We start from the raw sequence: 20,495 nt of genomic DNA, 5'->3' as shown, positions 1-20,495 counted from the left end.
TTTTGACAAATTTGCTTTTAGTTTCATTTAAATCTCTTAATCAATGAAACACAGCTAGATTACAGTACAATTTAAGTAAAAAATTAAACAAAAACCAATAATATATACCTCTTAGCAATTGACACAAATGTTTACGATGGATGTCAGAAGCTATATTAGAATTACAAATATTAACGTAATAATAATTCGAAATGTTTGGAAAACCGCCGCGAGATATCTATGCGATGCCTAAGCGAGATTGCTTATCTTTGAAAAGTGACTACAAGATGCAAGTATGTATGTGCAAATGTATAAATTATAGATTGAAAAACTTAAAGATTTTTCAATAATTCAAAAGCAAACCCCCAAATATACGTAAGATATTACAATTATTGGTACTTACGTAGCTGGTCAGTGTAAATAAATTCATAAAATGGGAATACTATTCATAATGGTCCTAATTATAACTCATATTATTACGTTACTTTGTATACTGTTAGATCGTGGTAAATAACAATATTATTAGTAAATAAATTGATGATCGCCATGATACCAATATTTAGTTTCGACATTTTGACGTCCGAACTTTCTACAATGCCATTCTCATAGAATAGAAACCACATAAAACAGATGTTGCAATGTTTGTAGCTTAAACATTCTTTGTCAAAAATAAGTTGCTTAGTTTGAAAGTGTCGAAGAGTAAAGAAAATTAATTTATCGATTTTAAGTAAAAATGACGCAACGTTAAAAATAAGGCTTGTTTGTATGAACACTGTATATCCTAACGTTTCCATTATTACTCCATATGTGAAATCTGCAAAGTACTTTAAGAGCAATAAAGGAAGAGCGAAGGATAGAGATCAATCAATCAAATATCATAGTTTATTGTATATTGGAACGAAGTTCCTTATCGCGCGTTGTGAAAGGGGGCTAGACGGAATAAATTCTTACGAAAAGTTGTCACGACACTTTTTTGCTATTTGCTATTGTAGTCCGTCCGATCACCGAAGTTAAGCAACGTCGGGCGAGGTCAGTACTTGGATGGGTGACCGCCTGAGAACACCTCCTCCTGTTTTTTTTTTCGTCGTAAGATTGGTGTCGAGAAAATCTATCATACTGTTATGATACCAATTAACATATAAATTAATCGAAAGGAATTTCGTTCCATTCGGGTGTCCCTTGACACCTCTAAAGTTTTTTTTGTAATAATGGTAACCAAGAGTTATTTTATTTTATTTACAAAGCCAACGCTCGGCATAGTGACACAAAAAAATACAATATTTAATGTGACAAAAAATTAAAGCCAGCCAAGAATAGACAAAATTATAAAAACTATATGAAAAGTATGAGGGGAGCAATTATGGATATCCAAACTAGGTGGTTTATCACAATGGATCTGGATATCGGTGAGTTTTGGCCAAATGCGTTCTTATGAAAGGACAAATGGGATGATGGGATGTCTAGGATATCATGAAGGAAGCGAAATTTAAATTTAGTTAAAAGGTAAGGGTAAACACCCTTATCCATAAAATATTTATACTAACCTATAAAATAGAAATTACTTTCATTGTATATAATTTCTTGTTTAAAGCGCTCCTGGGCATGTTGATTATAAAACTTGAATACTAATTAAAACCTGTCCGATATATGATAAAAACGTTATTAAAATGAAATATTAATTGAAAGGCTCCGTAAAATAATGTTCATTACAAGAGGCGTTTGCCCTATAAAACTGATAAATAATTATTTCTTATATTATTTTTATTACATTCTTAATTAATACTAGCTCGAGACTTTTGTTTTATTTGATTACTTGAGCCGTACCGTAAGATGACACACAATTAATATTAAGCTAAATTGCTGTCTGTCATGGTGCGTAACAATTTTGAATTTGATGTGCAATAGTCAAAAGTAGCAGCTACCACTAGAATGTTGTTTGATGATTTGCTATTTTAAAAGAGTACCGAGAGTTTTTTACGCCGGCTTTTTCTCTCGGCCTACACCCTCTGTCTTCTTTGTCGATTAGTAGGGATGCCTACAAATTCAAATTTAATGACGTGGAATAAGTGATACAATGTATCTTATGTTCCATAATAAACATATTTTATTTTTTATTTTAACTTCACTGTGAGCATTTCTATGGTCTAGTATACGACGTTTATAACCATAGATTAAAGTGTGCGTGCAGGTCCCGAATGATCAGGATATATTTTCGGACCACCCATTTTATTATAGGAAGAAAAATCTTTTGCTATTATTTAAAGAAAAAACTTTTTAACCGGATTAAAGTTATGTTTTATTATAAATTTACAACTATTTAACATAATTTTAAATTTATCCGACGTTTCGCGTGCTTTACAGCGTGCGTGGTCACGGTAAATAATACATAACTTTAATCCGGTTAAAAAGTATTTTCTTTAAATGTGAAAAGGTTATGTCAATCAAAGACAATACTTTGGTATTATTTCAAAAATTTGGTCTATTTTTGTCAATTTTCATTTATGGAAATTTATTACCTATATGTACGTATATATTATAAGCATTATGTTTCTGCAAACAGTCTGCACCTATTATTGAGGCCACGCATTGGTTCTTGTTTAAGACACATTTTTGACCATTTGCACTATTTTCATAGGAGTCAGAATAGACAACAGATCTGGTCTCTAGTGTCTAAATGGAAAGTTCTGCTGTTCATGCGAGGAGCTAGTGGAGTGAGTGAAATGTACAATTAAATACGGAAAATTCCCTTTCGTAGATCGTTTCCAGTATTTAATATAAAAAGTTTTAATTTTCCAAAACGTTTTTCAAATCATAATATACAAAGTTATTGTTCCAAAGTAATATCACAATCCAAAAAACTAGGCTATCGCATTGCGCTCTGATAATTTTGTACTTCGCAAATTATTGTTTCAAATTTGGATGAATATTTTTGTATATAATATTTTATTGAGTCTTTGTTTATGATAAAAAAGTATATATTTCAAACAAAATACTCAATTTATTTATTATTATTTTTCCAAATAAAATATCATTATTTTTTAAATTGGTACAGTGTAGTTGAAGCTTGTGTAGTGTAGTTCTAACTACAAAGACTTTAGAACATCCAGCAATCTCCACGGTCCCTAGATAATCGATCGAGGCCGCACTCAAAAGTTATATACACGTTTTTGCTTATTTCAATCTGATTTTCGCTGTTGGTAATCTGTTTCCCATTAAATATTTACTGTCTCGTCAATAATAAAACTGTCAGAGATAAAAACATTCAATAATAATTGTGCTTGATGTAAAAATATATTTTACATAACATTTTTATTGTTAAAATGACCTATACTTGATCATATGACTAATCAATTCAAGATTCCGATACAAAGAATCGTTAAGCTACACCAAGAGGAAAAGAGAACTTGGACTTTTGATTACAAAAACCACTGTGCTACAAATTTATAAGAGTCTACGAAATGCTACGTCAAATTTTTCTATGAAACGGCTACGATTGTTCAAATAAGCTTTCAAGAAAGAAAAGCGATAGAATATTTTCCATCACTAATGATTTAGAAGTAATTGCAGTAACTGCATTTTCATCCTTAGTAATTAATACTTGCAAGATTTGACGAATTAAAAGAACAACCAAGTTTGTGAAATACTATAGCATTTTTAATATAGCAAGTTATTATAAAGTAATTAAAAGCCAAAGCCTGCGTACCGTCAGCATTTTTCTTATAAAAACTAATATAAACAGCTCGAGTTAATATTAAAAAACTTATTGTGAAAAGTGCAAAACGTTAACAATGGAACAATCTCACGTGTAATTCGCGTGCTGTATTATTTTTCTTGTTAATAATAACGGTCATGAAACAAAAGCTGCATTGTCGCCGTATAGGAGCGTTTTTCGGGGTCACAAAATGCATTCATACATATCTTTTTTAAATGATCTAATTTCGATGCTTAAATATAAAATTATAGTTTATGAATGTTGCCAAGTGGTTCAGTGGTTTAGCGAGTGGATCCTCCGTAACCGAGTACAAAGATTTTTTCTAACTTGCGCACACACTTCGTTGTCTGGTGAAAGAAATTATCGGTAATCAACTGGCAGGTAAGGTAAGATTCAGAATCGAGTCAGCGTAAACTATGATTCCTGTGTGCGCTTTATTTTATTTAAACTCTCCATAGTTAGTAAAAAAACGATTAATGTTATAATACTATTATTCTATGTATATTAAGAAGTGATTAACTCATTTTAATACATATAAGTACCACTATATAGTAAGTTGTAAATATGGAACAATATTGGCCGGCCCAGGTATCGGTTGACAGAGTGGAGTCCTGCTGTAGCTGAAAGCCAGCAATTAGCGGATGTGACACAGGGCAGGGAGCACAGGAATTTCTACTGTACAAATATTACCTGTCCACATCGTATCTCTAACTTTCGTACTAACTACTAATTGACATGAGACTGATTTTAAATGAAATTATCATGATTCATGTGCACTTTTACTTCTTATTTTTCAAGTATCCTTTATTAATTTAGTTTTTTTTGTTCCTGTTTACAGTTTTTTTTCTTAATAACTATATGTTATATGTATTAATGCACTTCTTGCCTACCTTATCTAATTTAATTTTTCTTCTTTTCTCACAGTTGTTGCCTGGAAGAGATCGCTCGAAAGCGATAAGGGATAAGTTGCCTTCCTTTACATTTAATTATGGTTTTTTTTGTTGTAATGCAACGAAGTGTTAATAAATAATAAATAAATAGTTGAAAAATACAACTCAATTTAAAGAATGAACCATAGATTTCCTAGCTTGCTAATATCCTGTCATTACCCCAATCGGTACATTCTTGTACTGCCAGTTTAACTGTAATTTTAGCGTAATTTAGTTTAAATGACTTTATAAAGGTAATAACTCTATCGTGTTCGCTGCGATTTCAAAATTCATACCATAATAAGCACTTTTTTCATGGATATAAAACAAAATGCGAATTAACCCCCGTAACTTATTCGAAAAGTTATAACATTGGGACTGAAATGAATTTCATGAATCAAATCACAGTACTGATCTTCCAAGTGACTGGCTTAATGGTATTTTTTTCTTTTATACTAATTTACTTGCCTGATTTATGCGGAATATCGCTCAATTTTATTATTTTCCCAGACATTTCTCGGAGGGTGAAATATTGTACGATCTTCTTTCATAACTAATTAAAAATGTAAGATTTGTAATGAGTCGTTCTTAATGTTTTCATTATATCGGTAAATTATGTTTCCAATTAAATATTTTGTAGAAGGCTTTTGTAGGTGTAATTAATTTATTACTATCCCAACCTTCATTAACCATTTTATGTAAAACTAATTGTATTACGAAAATAAATATTTAACATTTTAATAAAGAATAATTTAAGTAATTGAATTATATATTGAATGTTAAATATTTTTTATTATATGGTCTCTAATACAAATGATGGTTCCATTTGGCATGAAAAGATCTTTTATTTGGCAAAGTGACATTCTTCCTATATGTATATTTTAAAATCAGTTATCTACTTATATCTTATTTTATTTTATTTATTAATATTTGTGTTGCAGATTATGTATACAATAGTTTACATAATCTGCAACACAAAGTGGACACAGCTTTTCTGTCCACCAGCTTCGTGATTCTGTAACTCACTTTTCGAACTCACACAGCAGTTTTCGCAGCGGCGGTCGCGCTCATATCAGTCGCGAAGCAGTCATTTTATGATTTGGCATTCTGATAAGGAGTGAGCTTGTAGTTTATTGTTTATGGACGTCGAACAGATTTGAATAATTAACTTTATACTAAGTCCAATGAAATACACATCATACAATATAGCCTTTAAATTGCGCCATTAAAACGTCACAAACCAATGGAAACAATGACGCTCCATAGATAGCCGATGCAGGGAACATGCTCTGGACGAGAATACTCATTCGGAAGTATTCCTGCCTTGCGATTCTGTAACTCACTTTTCGAACTCTCTCTCACAGCGGATTTCGCAGCGGCGGCTGTCTTCAAGTCACCTCTAGCTTTTGTATAATTTCGTTTGTATTCAATCATGGCGGTTTATTATGAAACCAGATATTTCATTAAAAGTGTAGCCCGTGTAGAGGCATCTTTATATTCACCATTTTTAGTCCTCATTTTTCAAGTGGACATTTTTGAGAATGAGAATGACAGAACGTAGCTGCTATTTAACGTATTATAATAATCGCATTTTAAGTTAACTTCTAAGTATAATACCTACTCTAGAAGCTCTTAAAATCTATAGTAATAAAAAGAAATATTCAGCATTTTTACAGTAAAACAATTCGATCCGAGCACTTTACTGCGAACGTAAAACAGTCACTGTGTCACAGGAATTAAATTTTTATGTCACTCATAAAATTAGAATTAGAAACTTTGTAAGTGAAATAAAAATACATTGTCAAGATGTATTATGTAAATTGACATTTTATTCTTTCATATGTATGATGCTAGCGAAAGCTACAATACAATACATATAATTCACATCGCAATGGGAATTATATGTGTTGTACATTTTGGTAATAACATTATTTAAAAGGTATGAGAAATATTATTTCTTCCGATTACGACTGTGATATTTCTTTTTATTAGTGTTTGCATAGTAACTACCGTGCTACCGATTCCAGAGGTGCGTTTGAATCACTGCTGTTCACCAAAGGGTTTCTTTTATTCCTACGGTTACCGCAAACATCGTGAGGAAATCGACATGTCTCAGACCCAAAAATCTATGACATGTGTCAAAGATGGCTGATCTCCCAATTGTCTATAAAATAAAATCATCGAAGAAACGGATGCAATCTGAGGCCAAGAAGCACTGGATATGTATTATTAGTAGGTAGACTGTCTTAGTAATATAATTAACTGGCAAATTATTAATTTTTTGTATTGATACTGAAAATTAATAATTCTAATGTATAGATTCCAATATTTTGATTAGAGTATTGATTGAACAGAAAATAGAATATAAGCACTTATTGCTGTGTAGGTTTACAAAGACGTTTACATGACGCTTGTTTTAAGATTTAACAACTTTTATTACTATTTATAAATCGCATTTTTAAATAAATTTCTTAATCGGGACGGTTTAATGGCATGTTTTACTACTCGCGAAACGTAAACGTATGAAATTTGAAATAGGTGAGTATTTTAAACCGACTCCAAAAAGACGTTATTTTTTTCTCGTGTATATAAGCACAGCTCCGCCAACCGATACGGAACGATCGAGGTTTCAAGTCAGATTTCCGAATAGGTGCTATAGACAAAAAAATTTTTTATCAAACTGAAACTTTTCAGGATTTGTCTATATAATAGGTTGGGGAAAAAGTTTCTTCGCATTTTTTAAGAAAATTCAATTTTTTTTTTAATATAGTTTATTTACATTTAACTAAAGTATGTAGGTACCATTTTGTTCGATAACTTTTTGCCATTAATTAGGTAGGGACATGATCCCATTGCTATAGAAATTTTGGGGCTTCTGATCAAAATACCGCGATAATTGGTTTTGGCAGTCCTCTCGTGATGATAACCTGACACTGCCTAAAGAATTCTGAAGAGACTGAAACAGGTGGAAATCTGAAGGTGCAAGGTCAGGACTATACGTCGGATGCATTTTCACCTCCCAGCCAAGCTCTCTTAATTTTTGCTGAGTGGCCAAAAATGTGTGAGGTCTAGCGTTATCATGATGAAAAACCACACCCCTTCTGGTGATTAATTCCGGCCGCTTTCTCTCAACTTCTTGCTTTAATCTCATCAGTTGTTAGCAGTAGAGTTCAGAATCGATGGTCCTGCCTGGTGGTAACAGCTCATACTGAATAATGCCCTTCCAATCGCACCACACACACAGCATCACCTTGTTGCGAGTTATCCCGGGTTTCGCCACAGTCTGTGAAGCCTGACCGGTGTTTGACCACGACCTTTTTCGCACGTTCTTGTCGTACGTGATCCACTTTTCATCACCAGTTATCAGCTTCTTCAAAAATGGTTCGGTTTCATTAAGTCGTAATAAAGAATCAAAAATGAGTACACAGTTCATTAGGTTTCTTACAGTGAGGTGGTGAGGTACCCAAGTATTGAGCTTTTTTGTGTACCCAGTTTTTTTCAAATGCGCCAAAACTGTTTTGTGGTCAATTCCCCGTTCTTCAGCTACGTCGTAACTACTGATATGCCGATCTTGCTCCACTTTTTCAAAAATTGCATCCATTTTATCTGTCATAGGGCGACCACAGCGACTTGGATCTTTGACATCAAAATTTCCGGATTGAAAATGCTTGAACCAAATTTGTGCTACTCTCACAGACACTGCACTAGGTCCATAAACATCGCAAAAAAATTTCGCGGCTTGTGTTGCATTTTGACCTTTTTTGTAGTAAAATTTTAAAATGTATCGAATTTCTTCATTCGATTCACTCATCTTGACGGTACGAAAAATAAATAAAAAACAGTCATTATCCTAATTTGATTTTGGAATTATCTTCTTTAAAATCTCAACTTTCCTTGATAACAAAACCAGCCAGATACATATAGTATAGCCAAAGAGATTTTTTTACAAGTTCATACATACTATAATGCGAAAAGACTTTTTCCCCAACCTAATATAAAGATGTCTCATGAAAAATCCAAAACTCTCGCCGCGGCGTCGTAATAAATCATCTTGCAAAATAGTTTATGATTTTTAAACCTGCATTTTAATAAGTAAATATCGTTTAGCATATTTAATTATCTTGGTAATACAAGACTAGTCATAGAAATACGAAACATTTTTATTGAATAAATTTTTATTTCTCAGTTAATTGTTTTAAAGGAATTTTCGTTAAAACTGCGCTATTAGACTGATTTCATTTTTTATGAATAAGAGGTCTTTATAAGTACCCCGTTATAATATCAACCCGATATGATCACAGATACAATAAAAACTCAGTAACAATGTTTATCTAGGCTCTATTCTAGGTTTCTATGCTAAACTAATCAATATTTATCGATTTGTAAAAAACCACACTATATTTTTTACATGTCAACATTCAGGTGTAAATACTTAAAATTGTACGATCCTTAAAAGGCGTTGACTTCAAAAAGGCAGTTTTTTCAGTGTTATAAAACATCAAAGTTTTTTATTGTCTGTGTTCATTGTTCATTGTGAAGTAAATTTACCTTCCCCTTCGACAATTATAAAAGTTTTAATCGTTTGTACTTTTCTAATTACAAAAGAAAAGTCATGAGCGCAAAAATTACGAACGGGTAACCCAAAAGTTAGGTGAGAATTATGAAAGTTCTTTTAATTAACCTTTTTCATTCAAAATCGTCAAATTAATGCAAATGCCTTTGTACTTTACGACAACCGATTAGCAATGTTTAATAGTTTTTAGTTATAAAACCTAACGTTAGTTAAGTTACATAATATATAGATTAGTTAATGATAAAAAGTGCAAAGAAATTGTAAAACTTCAGATGAGCTCTTTAGTTTTTCATACCTTCATAATTTGTAATAAAACATTCTCGTTTCCGAGAATGTACAATAGGTCGACATGACTAATATAATAGGTTGGGGAAAAAGTTTCTTCGCATTTTTTAAGAAAATTCACAACATTTTTTAATATAGTTTATTTACATTTAACTAAAGTATGTAGGTACCGTTTTGTTCGATAACTTTTTGCCATCTTGTAGGTAGGGACATGATCCCATTGCTATAGAAATTTTGGGGCTTCTGATCAAAATACCGCGACAATTGGTTTTGGCAGTCCTCTCGTGATGTTAACCTGACACTGCCGAAAGAATTCTGAAGAGACCGAAACAGGTGGAAATCTGAAGGTGCAAGGTCAGGACTATACGGCGGATGCATTAACACCTCCCACCCAAGCTCTCTTAATTTTTGCCGAGTGGCTAAAGATGTGTGAGGTCTAGCGTTATCATGATGAAAAACCACACCCCTTCTGTTGATTAATTCCGGCCGCTTTCTCGCAACTTCTTGCTTTAATCTCATCAGTTGTTCGCAGTAGAGTTCAGAATCGATGGTCCTGCCTGGTGGTAACAGCTCATAATGAATAATGCCCTTCCAATCCCACCACACACGCAGCATCACCTTGTTGCGAGTTATCACGGGTTTTGCCACAGTCTGTGAAGCCTGACCGGCCTTTGACCACGACCTTTTTCGCACGTTCTTGTCGTACGTGATCCACTTTTCATCACCAGTAATCAGCTTCTTCAAAAATGGTTCGGTTTCATTACGTCGTAATAAAGATTCACAAATGAGTACACGGTTCATTAGGTTTCTTTCAGTGAGCTCGTGAGGTACCCAAATATCGAGCTTTTTTGTGTACCCAGTATTTTTCAAATGCGTCAAAACAGTTTTGTGGTCAATTCCCAGTTCTTCAGCTACGTCGTAACTACTGATATGCCGATCTTGCTCCACTTTTTCAAAAATGGCATCCATTTTATCCGTAATAGGGCGACCAGAGCGACGTGCATCTTTGACATCAAAATTTCCGGATTGAAAACGCTTAAACCAAATTTGTGCTACTCTCACAGACACTGCACTAGGCCCATAAACATCGCAAATTTTTTTCGCGGCTTGCGTTGCATTTTTACCTTTTTTGTAATAAAATTTTAAAATGTATCGAATTTCTTCATTAGATTCCCTCATCTTCACGGTACGAAAAATAAATAAAAACCACACATTTTCCTAATTTGAATTTGGAATTATCTTCTTTAAAATTTAAACTTTTAATGATACCAAAACCAGCCAGATACAAATAGTATAGCCAAAGAGATTTTATTACAAGTTCATACATACTATAATGCGAAAAGACTTTTTCCCCAACCTAATAATAATAACCCTAACTGTATGTTAGTTATAAGCTCATGTTTTAAATGCTTAATGACAGTTCACACTAATTTGCTTCGACCATAGTGCTTAAGTTATTTGAACATCCCTTCAACAACCGCGACCGAATATAATTATCGTTACACATTAATTACCTGTACTTCTCATTATAAGTAAGCTGTCCCATCCAGGACGAGGTTACTGTCAGGTACATTAAATGACATTCGTGGCGCTGTCACTGCGCGATACGGTCAATTGTCAAACGCTAAATCCCCAAAATGCGCTACCAAGCAACCAAATCAAATTGATAATCATAAGGCGGGCGAGAATATAAAACAAAAGACGACGGCCCGTTCTGCTTTATTGTGATCGGTCAACTTTGAACGACCAGTACGCGTTGACACGTGATATGAAGCATTATATTATTGCCTCCATTTGTACACTTAAACAACTGTTATTACAATAAAGATAAAGAATATCTTAACCAAAACAGTCATTGTCCCGTGCTCTATATAGGGAAACGGGTTCTTTACATTAGCTTAAGTAATAAAAACAAAGCTTTTTTTTTCTTAAAATGTACAAAAAACGGGATGAAGATTTATTATTATTTGTTCTAACGAACACGCAGAACAGCAAAGGATTGCGTATTACGGGACAAATGACGTAAAGCTTTTAAATAAATAACAAAAAATGTCGAGAAAAACAAACCCACCCGTGTGTTATTCACGTAAATTTAAATAACAATAAGAAATATATTTTAAGAATAGATCATATTACCTAATGTCATAGATTTTGTGATGTTTTAACTTTATAGAATAAAGACCAAAAATATGCTGTTCTCAGAGAGATAATAAGAGATAATCCATTAAAAAAATAGTGCAATCAAGCTAAGCAATCAAGTAATATTTAATGGGTTCTTTTATAGATCTTAAACATGATTTAAAAGTTTTTAATAGTTATTTATGAACAAATATTTGGATTAAGGATAATAGACGTAGAATGCTTTAAAATAGGGGCATAGTTCGCAATGGTGACATCTGCAGGAGGCTTTATGTTGAGAGACAAGTTGTTAACTAGTATTAATAATAGTAATATTAAATGTTAAAACTAGAATTAAATGTTAAAACAGAAAAATGAATGCTTATTTATTAGTATGAGATAATATTTAAAATCTTTTCGTGAATCAGGCCACTGAAATAGGATTTCCACGAAGGTTTTTTCATAAGATGGTGTCAGATGGTGGGACTTTAGTTTTATTCTTGGTGAAGGAGCTCTCCGATTACGTCAGGGATTAAGTTGAATAAAGAAGTGGGAATTTAAATGTTTTCCGTTTCATACTTTGTATTTCATAAACTTAAACATGTTGTGGGAGTTCTTTTACATTATTGATAGTAGTAATAGTTCTATTTAAACTAAACCGTGTAAAAATCCGATAAGTTTTAAAAATTATAAAAAACCCGTATAATTAGTTTTTATACTAGTACTGTTTTGTAATTATGGTAATATTGTTTGGATAAATTGGTTTCAAAAGAGTTATGAAATGTATGGATTCGAAGAAATTGATTTTAGAAATGTTAGTACATACCTACTACATTCTTACCCTTCATATAGCTTAGACCTGAGTTACGAGAGATATTTTTCTAATCGTTTTAATGTAAAAGGCAGAATACAATTTCTTACCTATTCCCAACAAACAAATGAAACAGAAATGTGTATTGCATGTGATAGTAAATATAAAACTACTTATGGAATATGCGCACGAGATTTATTCATCTGACTTTGGACTGATAGAGTTTATTAATCAGGTAGTGTAATTACAGTGAACCAAACAATTAATAGTGTGTTTAATTTTCTTGATCCGTAGTTTAAATTCGTCTAACTCTGTTATCTCGCAAAACTAAACACTCTCCAAAGACGTCCCTCGAGAATGGTTCACAAAAATATTCCCTGGAATCCTAAACAGTTCTCAAACATTCCTCCTGTCTTCATAACTTACAACTGACAGGCATTCCATTCATCCGTTGCTTTACAAAGCCTCGAAAGTGTCAGCTGTTTCTTTCGACCTTTTATCATTTGGTATCACTGTATAGATTACAATTTGGCGACTTTGTAGGATAAAGGTAGTTTACGTAGATTAAGATTAAACATTTAAGTTCAAAACCCTGACTAGAATTACCTCACATGGATGAATTTTAATATTCCGTTAATTAAAAGGAAGGTAAGGTTATATTTGTATCTGACGACATGGATTTTTTGAACGTATATCAGTTAAAAATGAATGCTTCCAAATTTACAGACAGTTCTTAATCCCTTGATTCGCCCTTGCGTACAACAATAAACTGATCAATTCACTTTTTATTATGTAATAAGAGGCAGACGGGCAGGAGGCTCACCTGATTTTAAGTAATACCACCGCCCATGGACACTCACATTGCCAGAAGGCTCGCAAGTGCGTTGCCGGCCTTTCAAGAATTGGTACGCTAAGACAGTTAATTATGAAAACTGTCTTAAAATGTGTAGTGGTCATGAAAAATTGTGAATCAAGGCAAAAAATTATTGACGTATACCCGATTATCACAAATTCAACCGACCAGTTACCAAAAGTAGCACCCGTTCACGAGTACGATGCATGGCCAGCTATTGGCCTCTTCGCCGTATTGTAGGAAGAGCCTAAAATATTACTGATACAAATTTCTGACTTTAAGTAAAATTATTTCTATTTGGTCACCCCATCTGTATTTCACTTTGGCGTCTCGCAATGTTTTTCTACTTTGTTATCTTCAAAGAGCACAATACAGCTCGTGACGTTATTAACAGACCTTTCTGTCAAACACAAGAATATGGAGCAATCGTAGCTGAATGCCCTTTCCGCGCCTATTTCTTTGAACTCACAAAATTTGTGACGCGTTTTCTTAGTCGTGATATTATTCACAAACGTATTGTATGGCTTTGCACTTTGTAAGAGTTGTTATACGTTTAATGGTTGGTGTTTTTTTATGGAAAATATTATTTGAAGATGAAACGAGCGCGTTTAATACAAGTTTTTTATAGACGTGGTTTTCAAAGAAACTTGAGCGCCAATTTTAAGCTTACGTATTACATTCGTACTTGTATATAGTTCAATGATAATAAAATCAGTGGCGCTACAACCTCTTTAGGTCTTGGCCTCAGATTTCTGAATCTAGTTCATGATCATTTTTTTTTAAACTAGTAAGCAAGTAGGTGATCAGCCTCCAGTGTCTGACACACTCGACTTTTTTTTGGTCTAAGACATGTCGGTTACCTCACGATGTTTTCCTTCATCGTTCGAGCAAATGTTAAATGCGCACATAGAAAGAAAGTCCATTGGTGCACAGCCGGGGATCGAACCTACGACCTCAGGTATGAGAGTCGCACGCTGAAGACACTAGGACAACACTGCTAAATGATAATAGGCACTTTATATTGAGAATGAGGCCTTGCTGTGCCATGATCCATCCCACATCACATATGTCTAATGATAGCCGTGACCTGTACGGCTGATCGCGTAGCGGGATGCGGACAAGGCTACGCTGTTACCTTGTGCCGTTTCGGGTGATTGCTGGGGATGCGGTGGTATTTTAGTTTCGTAGGTATGCACACTAGCGAGTCCCTTATAATCTCAATGATAAAGTCGCGCCGCAGTAGGGTATGCCTAACGCATTTCCCTAAGGGAAAAATAACCTTTAAAAAGGTGCTGTTAGATACTTCCACTGTGTAAAATGAATAACGAACTAATATTTACGAGTACCAATTTAAAGACTTCCCCCTTATTTATAAAAGGTATCAGTCTCATTGCACTCTTTTAAGTAAAGCACTGCTTCGTCTAATTCTGTCAAGTTGTGCTCGATTAGATGACTTCAATCAAACGGTGCGATTAGGTTAGGTGTTTGAATATTCAATATACCACAGGAAGTTTGCAACAATTAAGTTTTATATGATATAAAAAAAAAAAAAAAAAAAAAATATGTTTATTATGGAACGTAAGATACATGTATCACTTATTCCACGTCATTAAATTTGAAGGCATCCCTACTCATCGGCAAAGAAGACAGAGGGTGTAGGCCGAGAGAAAAAGCCGGCGTAAAAAACTCTCGGTACTCTTTTAAACTAGCTGCCCCCGCGAACTTCGTTTCTCTTTAATGTGATTTTACTTAGCCTACCTTTTTAATACATACCAACAAGGAACATTTTCCAATGCTACCCCAGAGACGGTTCGGTTTTCTGGAATGAAAACTTTTTAGGTTTTTCTGTGAATTTTTCTCTATATAAACCTCAGAGTTCAAGACATAAAAAATAAAATAAAAATAGGGGTTGAATGTAGCAGGGTAAACAATTAAGGGTTGTATGTAATTTTGTATGTTGTATCATAAAAAAATTGTCTAAAAAAATAAATATTTTTTTGGTGGCCCTTATCACTTAAGGGTTTGAAAGATAGATAGTAGACGATTTTCAGACTTACAGAATATGCATAAAATATTTCGTTAGTTAGAGTACAGCCTTATGATAAACCCAAAACCTAAGAAATACATTTTTACACGGTTTTCACGACTTAACGAAATTATTTAGGAGGTCATAAGTGTATATTGGTTTACATAACTTGATTGAAATCAACGTGGGTGTAACTGCAGGTGGTAGCTAAAAATTTTAGTACGTGATTGATACTCTGATAAGGATATTGATATTCAAATTGCTCTCTGAAGTGGGTTGTTTAAAATTTATGCCACGTATACAAGGAGTCCATTTCCACAAATATTGGCCTCCATTACTCTCGAGACTTCAATATCAAGTATTTTGTATAAGAAACCGATAAAATGAATACTAGCAGAAGTCTTGGAATGGTTTATTTGTTGTGTACCCTCATTTTAATATGATGATATAAAATATTTATTACTTACCGATCCTGCGACTAACTGTTGCCCACGTGATGAATATAAAGAAAAGCCAGTCTAAATGCGAACGAGTTGGTAATAAAAATTTAGGCAACGCAGAAATAACTATTTTATACAAAATGGAGATTATTATAGACCTTTTCAATCTCTCTATGTAGGTACTATCTACTGTGCGGTAGTATTTTAAACAATATTAAGAGGCAAACGTGCAGAGGCGGGTCACTTTGAATAAAGTGATAACCTCCGCCCATGGACAACAACATGCACATGACAACGCTGGGGGCTAGCGAGTATTTTGTCGACCTAAATAACAATAATGGCGTATTAAATTTTTTACTTTCTCGCTTATATTTAATTTGATATACGAAAGTTGTTGCAAAAGAGTACACATTCTCTCAAGACTAATGTAAAACACTTGAAACGTCGAGTATAAATAATATTATTTCATAATAATCATTAATTTTTTTATTCCGTTGAAAGAAGAGTTTATATGAGGAATAGTTTTTATTTAATAAAACAATTACAAATTCATAGTCTCAGCAACAATATTGTGTTAAAATTGTTTTAGTAAGGCGCAGATGGAACCCACGCATTGGTACTACCGTGTCTGCAATTGCTATTGATTATTTACTAATTAACCATTCAAAAAAAATTCTTCAAATTTACTACATCTTTGACCAATTGTTTTGAATTATAAATAAAATGTTCCTCCTATTCCTTATTATTCGATTTATGATTCAGCTCGCGTGTAAAAACATCAAATAAACGTAATTCATTTGGATGAGGGAAAAATCAGCATTTGTAAATTCTTATACACAATTGAGCTAAATTGCATGACTCCTGTTAAAATTGTTGATGAGGCAAGTGAATGAGACAGAACAATAATAATTTTAATCAAAAACAATGAGATTGGGTCCGTCGCAAATTGGTATTCCGGCGTTAACATCATGACGAAGCTTTAAAGCCTAACTGGAGGCTCTTTATGCTGACACCCAGGAGAATATTTTGTTACAAACGAGAAAAATTTATTGTTTCAACGTTTTGTTAAAGCATATCTATTTATGTAGTAATTTTAGACAACTCGCTATTTTGATTTCGTGTCAGGATTCCTATTTTGAATTGTATGTGAATCGGGGGTTTGTTGTTGAGGCTAGTAATGTTTATAAGCAACTAGCTGACCCGGCAAGCGTCGTTTTGCCATGTATATTATTTCTAGGAAACATTTTTTTTAGTTCAATAAAAATAACTATCTACTATAATACAAAATAGGGGTTGATCGTAGAGGGGTGAAAATTAGGGGTTGTATGTATTTTTGTATGCTGTATCATAAAAATATAAAAACAGAAAAATTGTCCAAAAAATAAAAATATTTTTTTTGGGGTGGACACCCCTTATCTCTTAGGGGTTTAAAAGATAGATAGTAGCCGATTTTCAGACTTACAGAATATGCATAAAACATTTCATAAGAATCGGTTGAGCTGTTTCGGAAGATGTCAACGAACATTGTGACACGAGAATTTTATATATTAGACAATTTAACAATATTGCAACAAAAGTAGTGATTCCTGATACCACAGTATGTTGACATTCAACACTAGTTACCTCAGTATACTAGCGATCCTTGTATTTCAATATGTAATTTGATTTTTTCACTTATAATATATGAGAACAGTAAAGTGCAGCTAAGCCTACAGTGAACCCCTTATCACTTAGGGGTATGAAAAATAGATAGTAGCTCTCTCAGACCTACTGAATATGCATATAAAATTTGATGAAAATAGTTCGAGCCGTTTTGCAGGAGTATGGTAACTAACATTGTGACACGAGAATTTTATACATAAGACGATATATCTAATGATTATTTAACATGACTTCTGCATTCCTATAGTTTCTTTACATATATTGAAACCTTTTCTTACAAATTACCAGCCAGACTGAAAACTGATTTTGCTTGGAAATTAAATTATTCTGTAAACCATTTCTGACATTAAAAACAAATAAAAATAAATCAGTGCTACAACCTCTTTAGATCTTGGCCTCAGACTGCTGAATCTGTTTCATGATCATTTTTACATCTAATAGGCAAGTAGGTGATCAGCCTGCAGTGCCTGACACACAGTTTCAGTTTGTCGGTTTCCTCACGATGTTTTCCTTCACCGTTGGAGCAAATGTTAAATGCATAGAAAGAAAGTCCATTGGTGCACAGCCGGGGATCGAACCTACGACCTCAGGTATGAGAGTCGCACGCTGAAGCCACTAGGCCAACACTGCTCTATCTATTTCTGACATTATTCATATATAAAAATACAGTATATAAATTACAGTATGTTTCCACATTATATCATGTGTACATGGTACCATGTTTATATATAAATGGATCCTGTACGGTTCCTGGTTCATTGGAATGTAATGTTAATTGCTATGTTACGAATGAATGCAAAGTAACAGTTGAAGAGAGTGCCTGCGTCTAGCTATACTCTCGGGGCATAACTCCGACGATTTACGAAATCACCACGCTTATAAAACTAAGAAGTGTGAGCAAAATGTACAGCCTTGGCTCGTACAGATCCCATTGTCAAACTGTAACAACAGTTTTGTGGGAGTTTGTTTATAGATTTAAGATGTCACGAGTTAAGTTCGGCGTCGGTTGTTTGAGGAATCTTCAAATATATGAAACAGCTTTGTTACAAGTTGTGACTCTGAATTAACAAAAACTAAACATTTTGATGTTAATTGAAAACAGTATGTTAGTGCGTGCTCCTATTTCACCATGCCTCGTGCTGATAGAGGACAAGTCTTTGTTTTTAATTTATGTTATTATTATTTATTACTTAAGATGTCATGTGGAACATGGTGTAATGGTTGCAGCTCATTAAAAACGTTGTGTAAAAAAATATGGTGATTAAAAAGAGTGGCGGAGAGTTTATTGCCAGTTCTTCTCTCCCGTTCTACGCCCTTGATTTGAGAACTGGCACTAAATGTTAAGCTAGAAGCAATTAATATACATTTCTTTTTTGTGACGTTCATAAGTGTACATTGTGTTACCTGCATGATTAAATGATTTTTACTTTTTTAGTACATTTCTGAAACGAAATATATAACTGGTGTAATGGCTAATGGCGTATTGCGACGAAAAATGAAATTGGGTACAAGTAAGAGATGAATCGCTTGATATATTTAGTCTCATATGTAGAGTGTTTACATAAATCGAGGGAATAAATATTAAGATGTTTAATTGGTTATATAATTTAGACTCATATATTCGACCCACACATTACTTTGAGTCCCGTGGGTGTGACGTGCGACAAACTTGAAATTTTACATAATGAAAGTTTACAAGTACAAATAACGTAGCTTATTAACAATTATTATCCGAATATATAAATGCTATAGAAATTATTATTAAACTATATTCTCATTAGGTATTACAGGTCATATAAATATATAACCTACTGGTTACATGTGAAATTTTTTAACCTGAAAACAGAGGTCGAGCGTTTGGATGGGCGCTAATGGAATTATTTATATGTGTTACTTACCTATTTTTCATTGATGCAGATAAACATTTAAAATTGTAAAAATGTATTGTTTATTTATTTTATTATTAGTTTTGGTTTTTTTACTTTTTTTTTGTCATACGTAGTGTTATATGTTATTTTGAGTTTGAGTTTTTATGCACTTTTTGTACTTTACCCTATGTAGGTGTTTGTTTTTTTATTGTTCTATATTAGCTTTATTAGAAATCGCTTGTTAGGGAGCGTTCAAGTATTAGGTAACGAATTTTGAAGGGGGGGGCTTAAAACGTTTTACTATACTTGGGTACAGAAAAACGTTACGGCGCGTTACACGGGGGGGGGCAATAATCTCCAATAATTGCGTGACGTAATACTTGAACGCTCCTTTAGCTATAAGGCTGCCCGTTGCCTAATAACTTATGCAACCTGCTTTTTTATATTTATGTTTTTGTATAAGGTAACGAAGTGTAAATAAATAAATAAACGTCGTACAAGAAAAAGAAAATCAATATTCTTATAAGTAAATTGTTATTGATATATATACAGATACTGTCTAGTTTTAATAAATAAATAATGAAACAATAAAGATGACCTTATAAGCTATTAACAGGTTAACTAAGGTTAAGTATATTTTCTAACCCAAAGGTACAAGAGAGACATTAAAAACTGCAAACGAAGCAATCCAGTTCACCACTTAGTAGCCGAGGACACTTGAAGTTATAGAAGATTTTCAAAGAATTTTTGCTGATTTAAAAAACTGAAAATTATATCAAAGGTTAAACGTTTAGATAATAGTTTAAGAAAGTAGCATAACTATTAATGGTACAATGTATAATGGTGGGTTTTTTATTGTGACCTAAATTCAATTTTTTACTCACGTCACATAGTGAACCCACTAGTGACAAAGCAACATTCAGATGTCAACAGAATTAATCTCAATTTAGGGCCACTGTCTCCTAGATAAACATCTCTTTGTCCTTGGTGCGACACAGTACCTTGTACAGAGACTGTTTCAGTGCAGAAGAATCAGTCACCCACGTAGTCCTGGAATACATAGCTATGGCTTCCCAAGGAGCAGAATTGCTCGGAGCATTGATGTCGCTCGGTGAAGCTACGAAGTGCCCAGGAAACTAGCTAGCTTCTGGAAGGAGCTAGGCTGGCTTAAGTAGCCAGGACTTAACGCATAACGGACCAAACGGGTGTCTTAGTGGGGAAACTGTGTCCATACTACAC

The 20,495-nt window shown here is 33.4% G+C and overlaps 2 protein-coding genes across 2 annotated transcripts; both read right to left on the bottom strand.

Annotated features, from left to right (window-relative positions):
- Window positions 1-7,777: 7,777 nt before the first annotated feature.
- On the bottom strand, window positions 7,778-8,431 carry LOC125048879 (histone-lysine N-methyltransferase SETMAR-like). The gene has a single exon (XM_047647834.1). It carries the CDS (start codon window positions 8,429-8,431, stop codon window positions 7,778-7,780), a length of 654 nt encoding a protein of 217 aa, XP_047503790.1.
- Window positions 8,432-9,631: 1,200 nt separating this feature from the next.
- On the bottom strand, window positions 9,632-10,657 carry LOC125048878 (histone-lysine N-methyltransferase SETMAR-like). Its single transcript, XM_047647833.1, has one exon. The coding sequence runs from the start codon at window positions 10,655-10,657 to the stop codon at window positions 9,632-9,634; it is 1,026 nt and encodes a 341-aa protein (XP_047503789.1).
- Window positions 10,658-20,495: the final 9,838 nt, after the last annotated feature.

Source organism: Pieris napi, chromosome 4, assembly GCF_905475465.1.
Source record: "Pieris napi chromosome 4, ilPieNapi1.2, whole genome shotgun sequence".
NCBI classification, from domain to species: domain Eukaryota; kingdom Metazoa; phylum Arthropoda; class Insecta; order Lepidoptera; family Pieridae; genus Pieris; species Pieris napi.
Note: the sequence above shows the minus strand (reverse complement) of the source record. Positions and strands in the feature narration are given on the sequence as shown.

Excerpts from the sequence above, each read along its gene's own strand:
- LOC125048879 (XM_047647834.1), bottom strand. The coding sequence starts at position 8,431 with ATGAGTGAATCGAATGAAGAAATTCGATACATTTTAAAATTTTACTAC.
- LOC125048878 (XM_047647833.1), bottom strand. The coding sequence starts at position 10,657 with ATGAGGGAATCTAATGAAGAAATTCGATACATTTTAAAATTTTATTAC.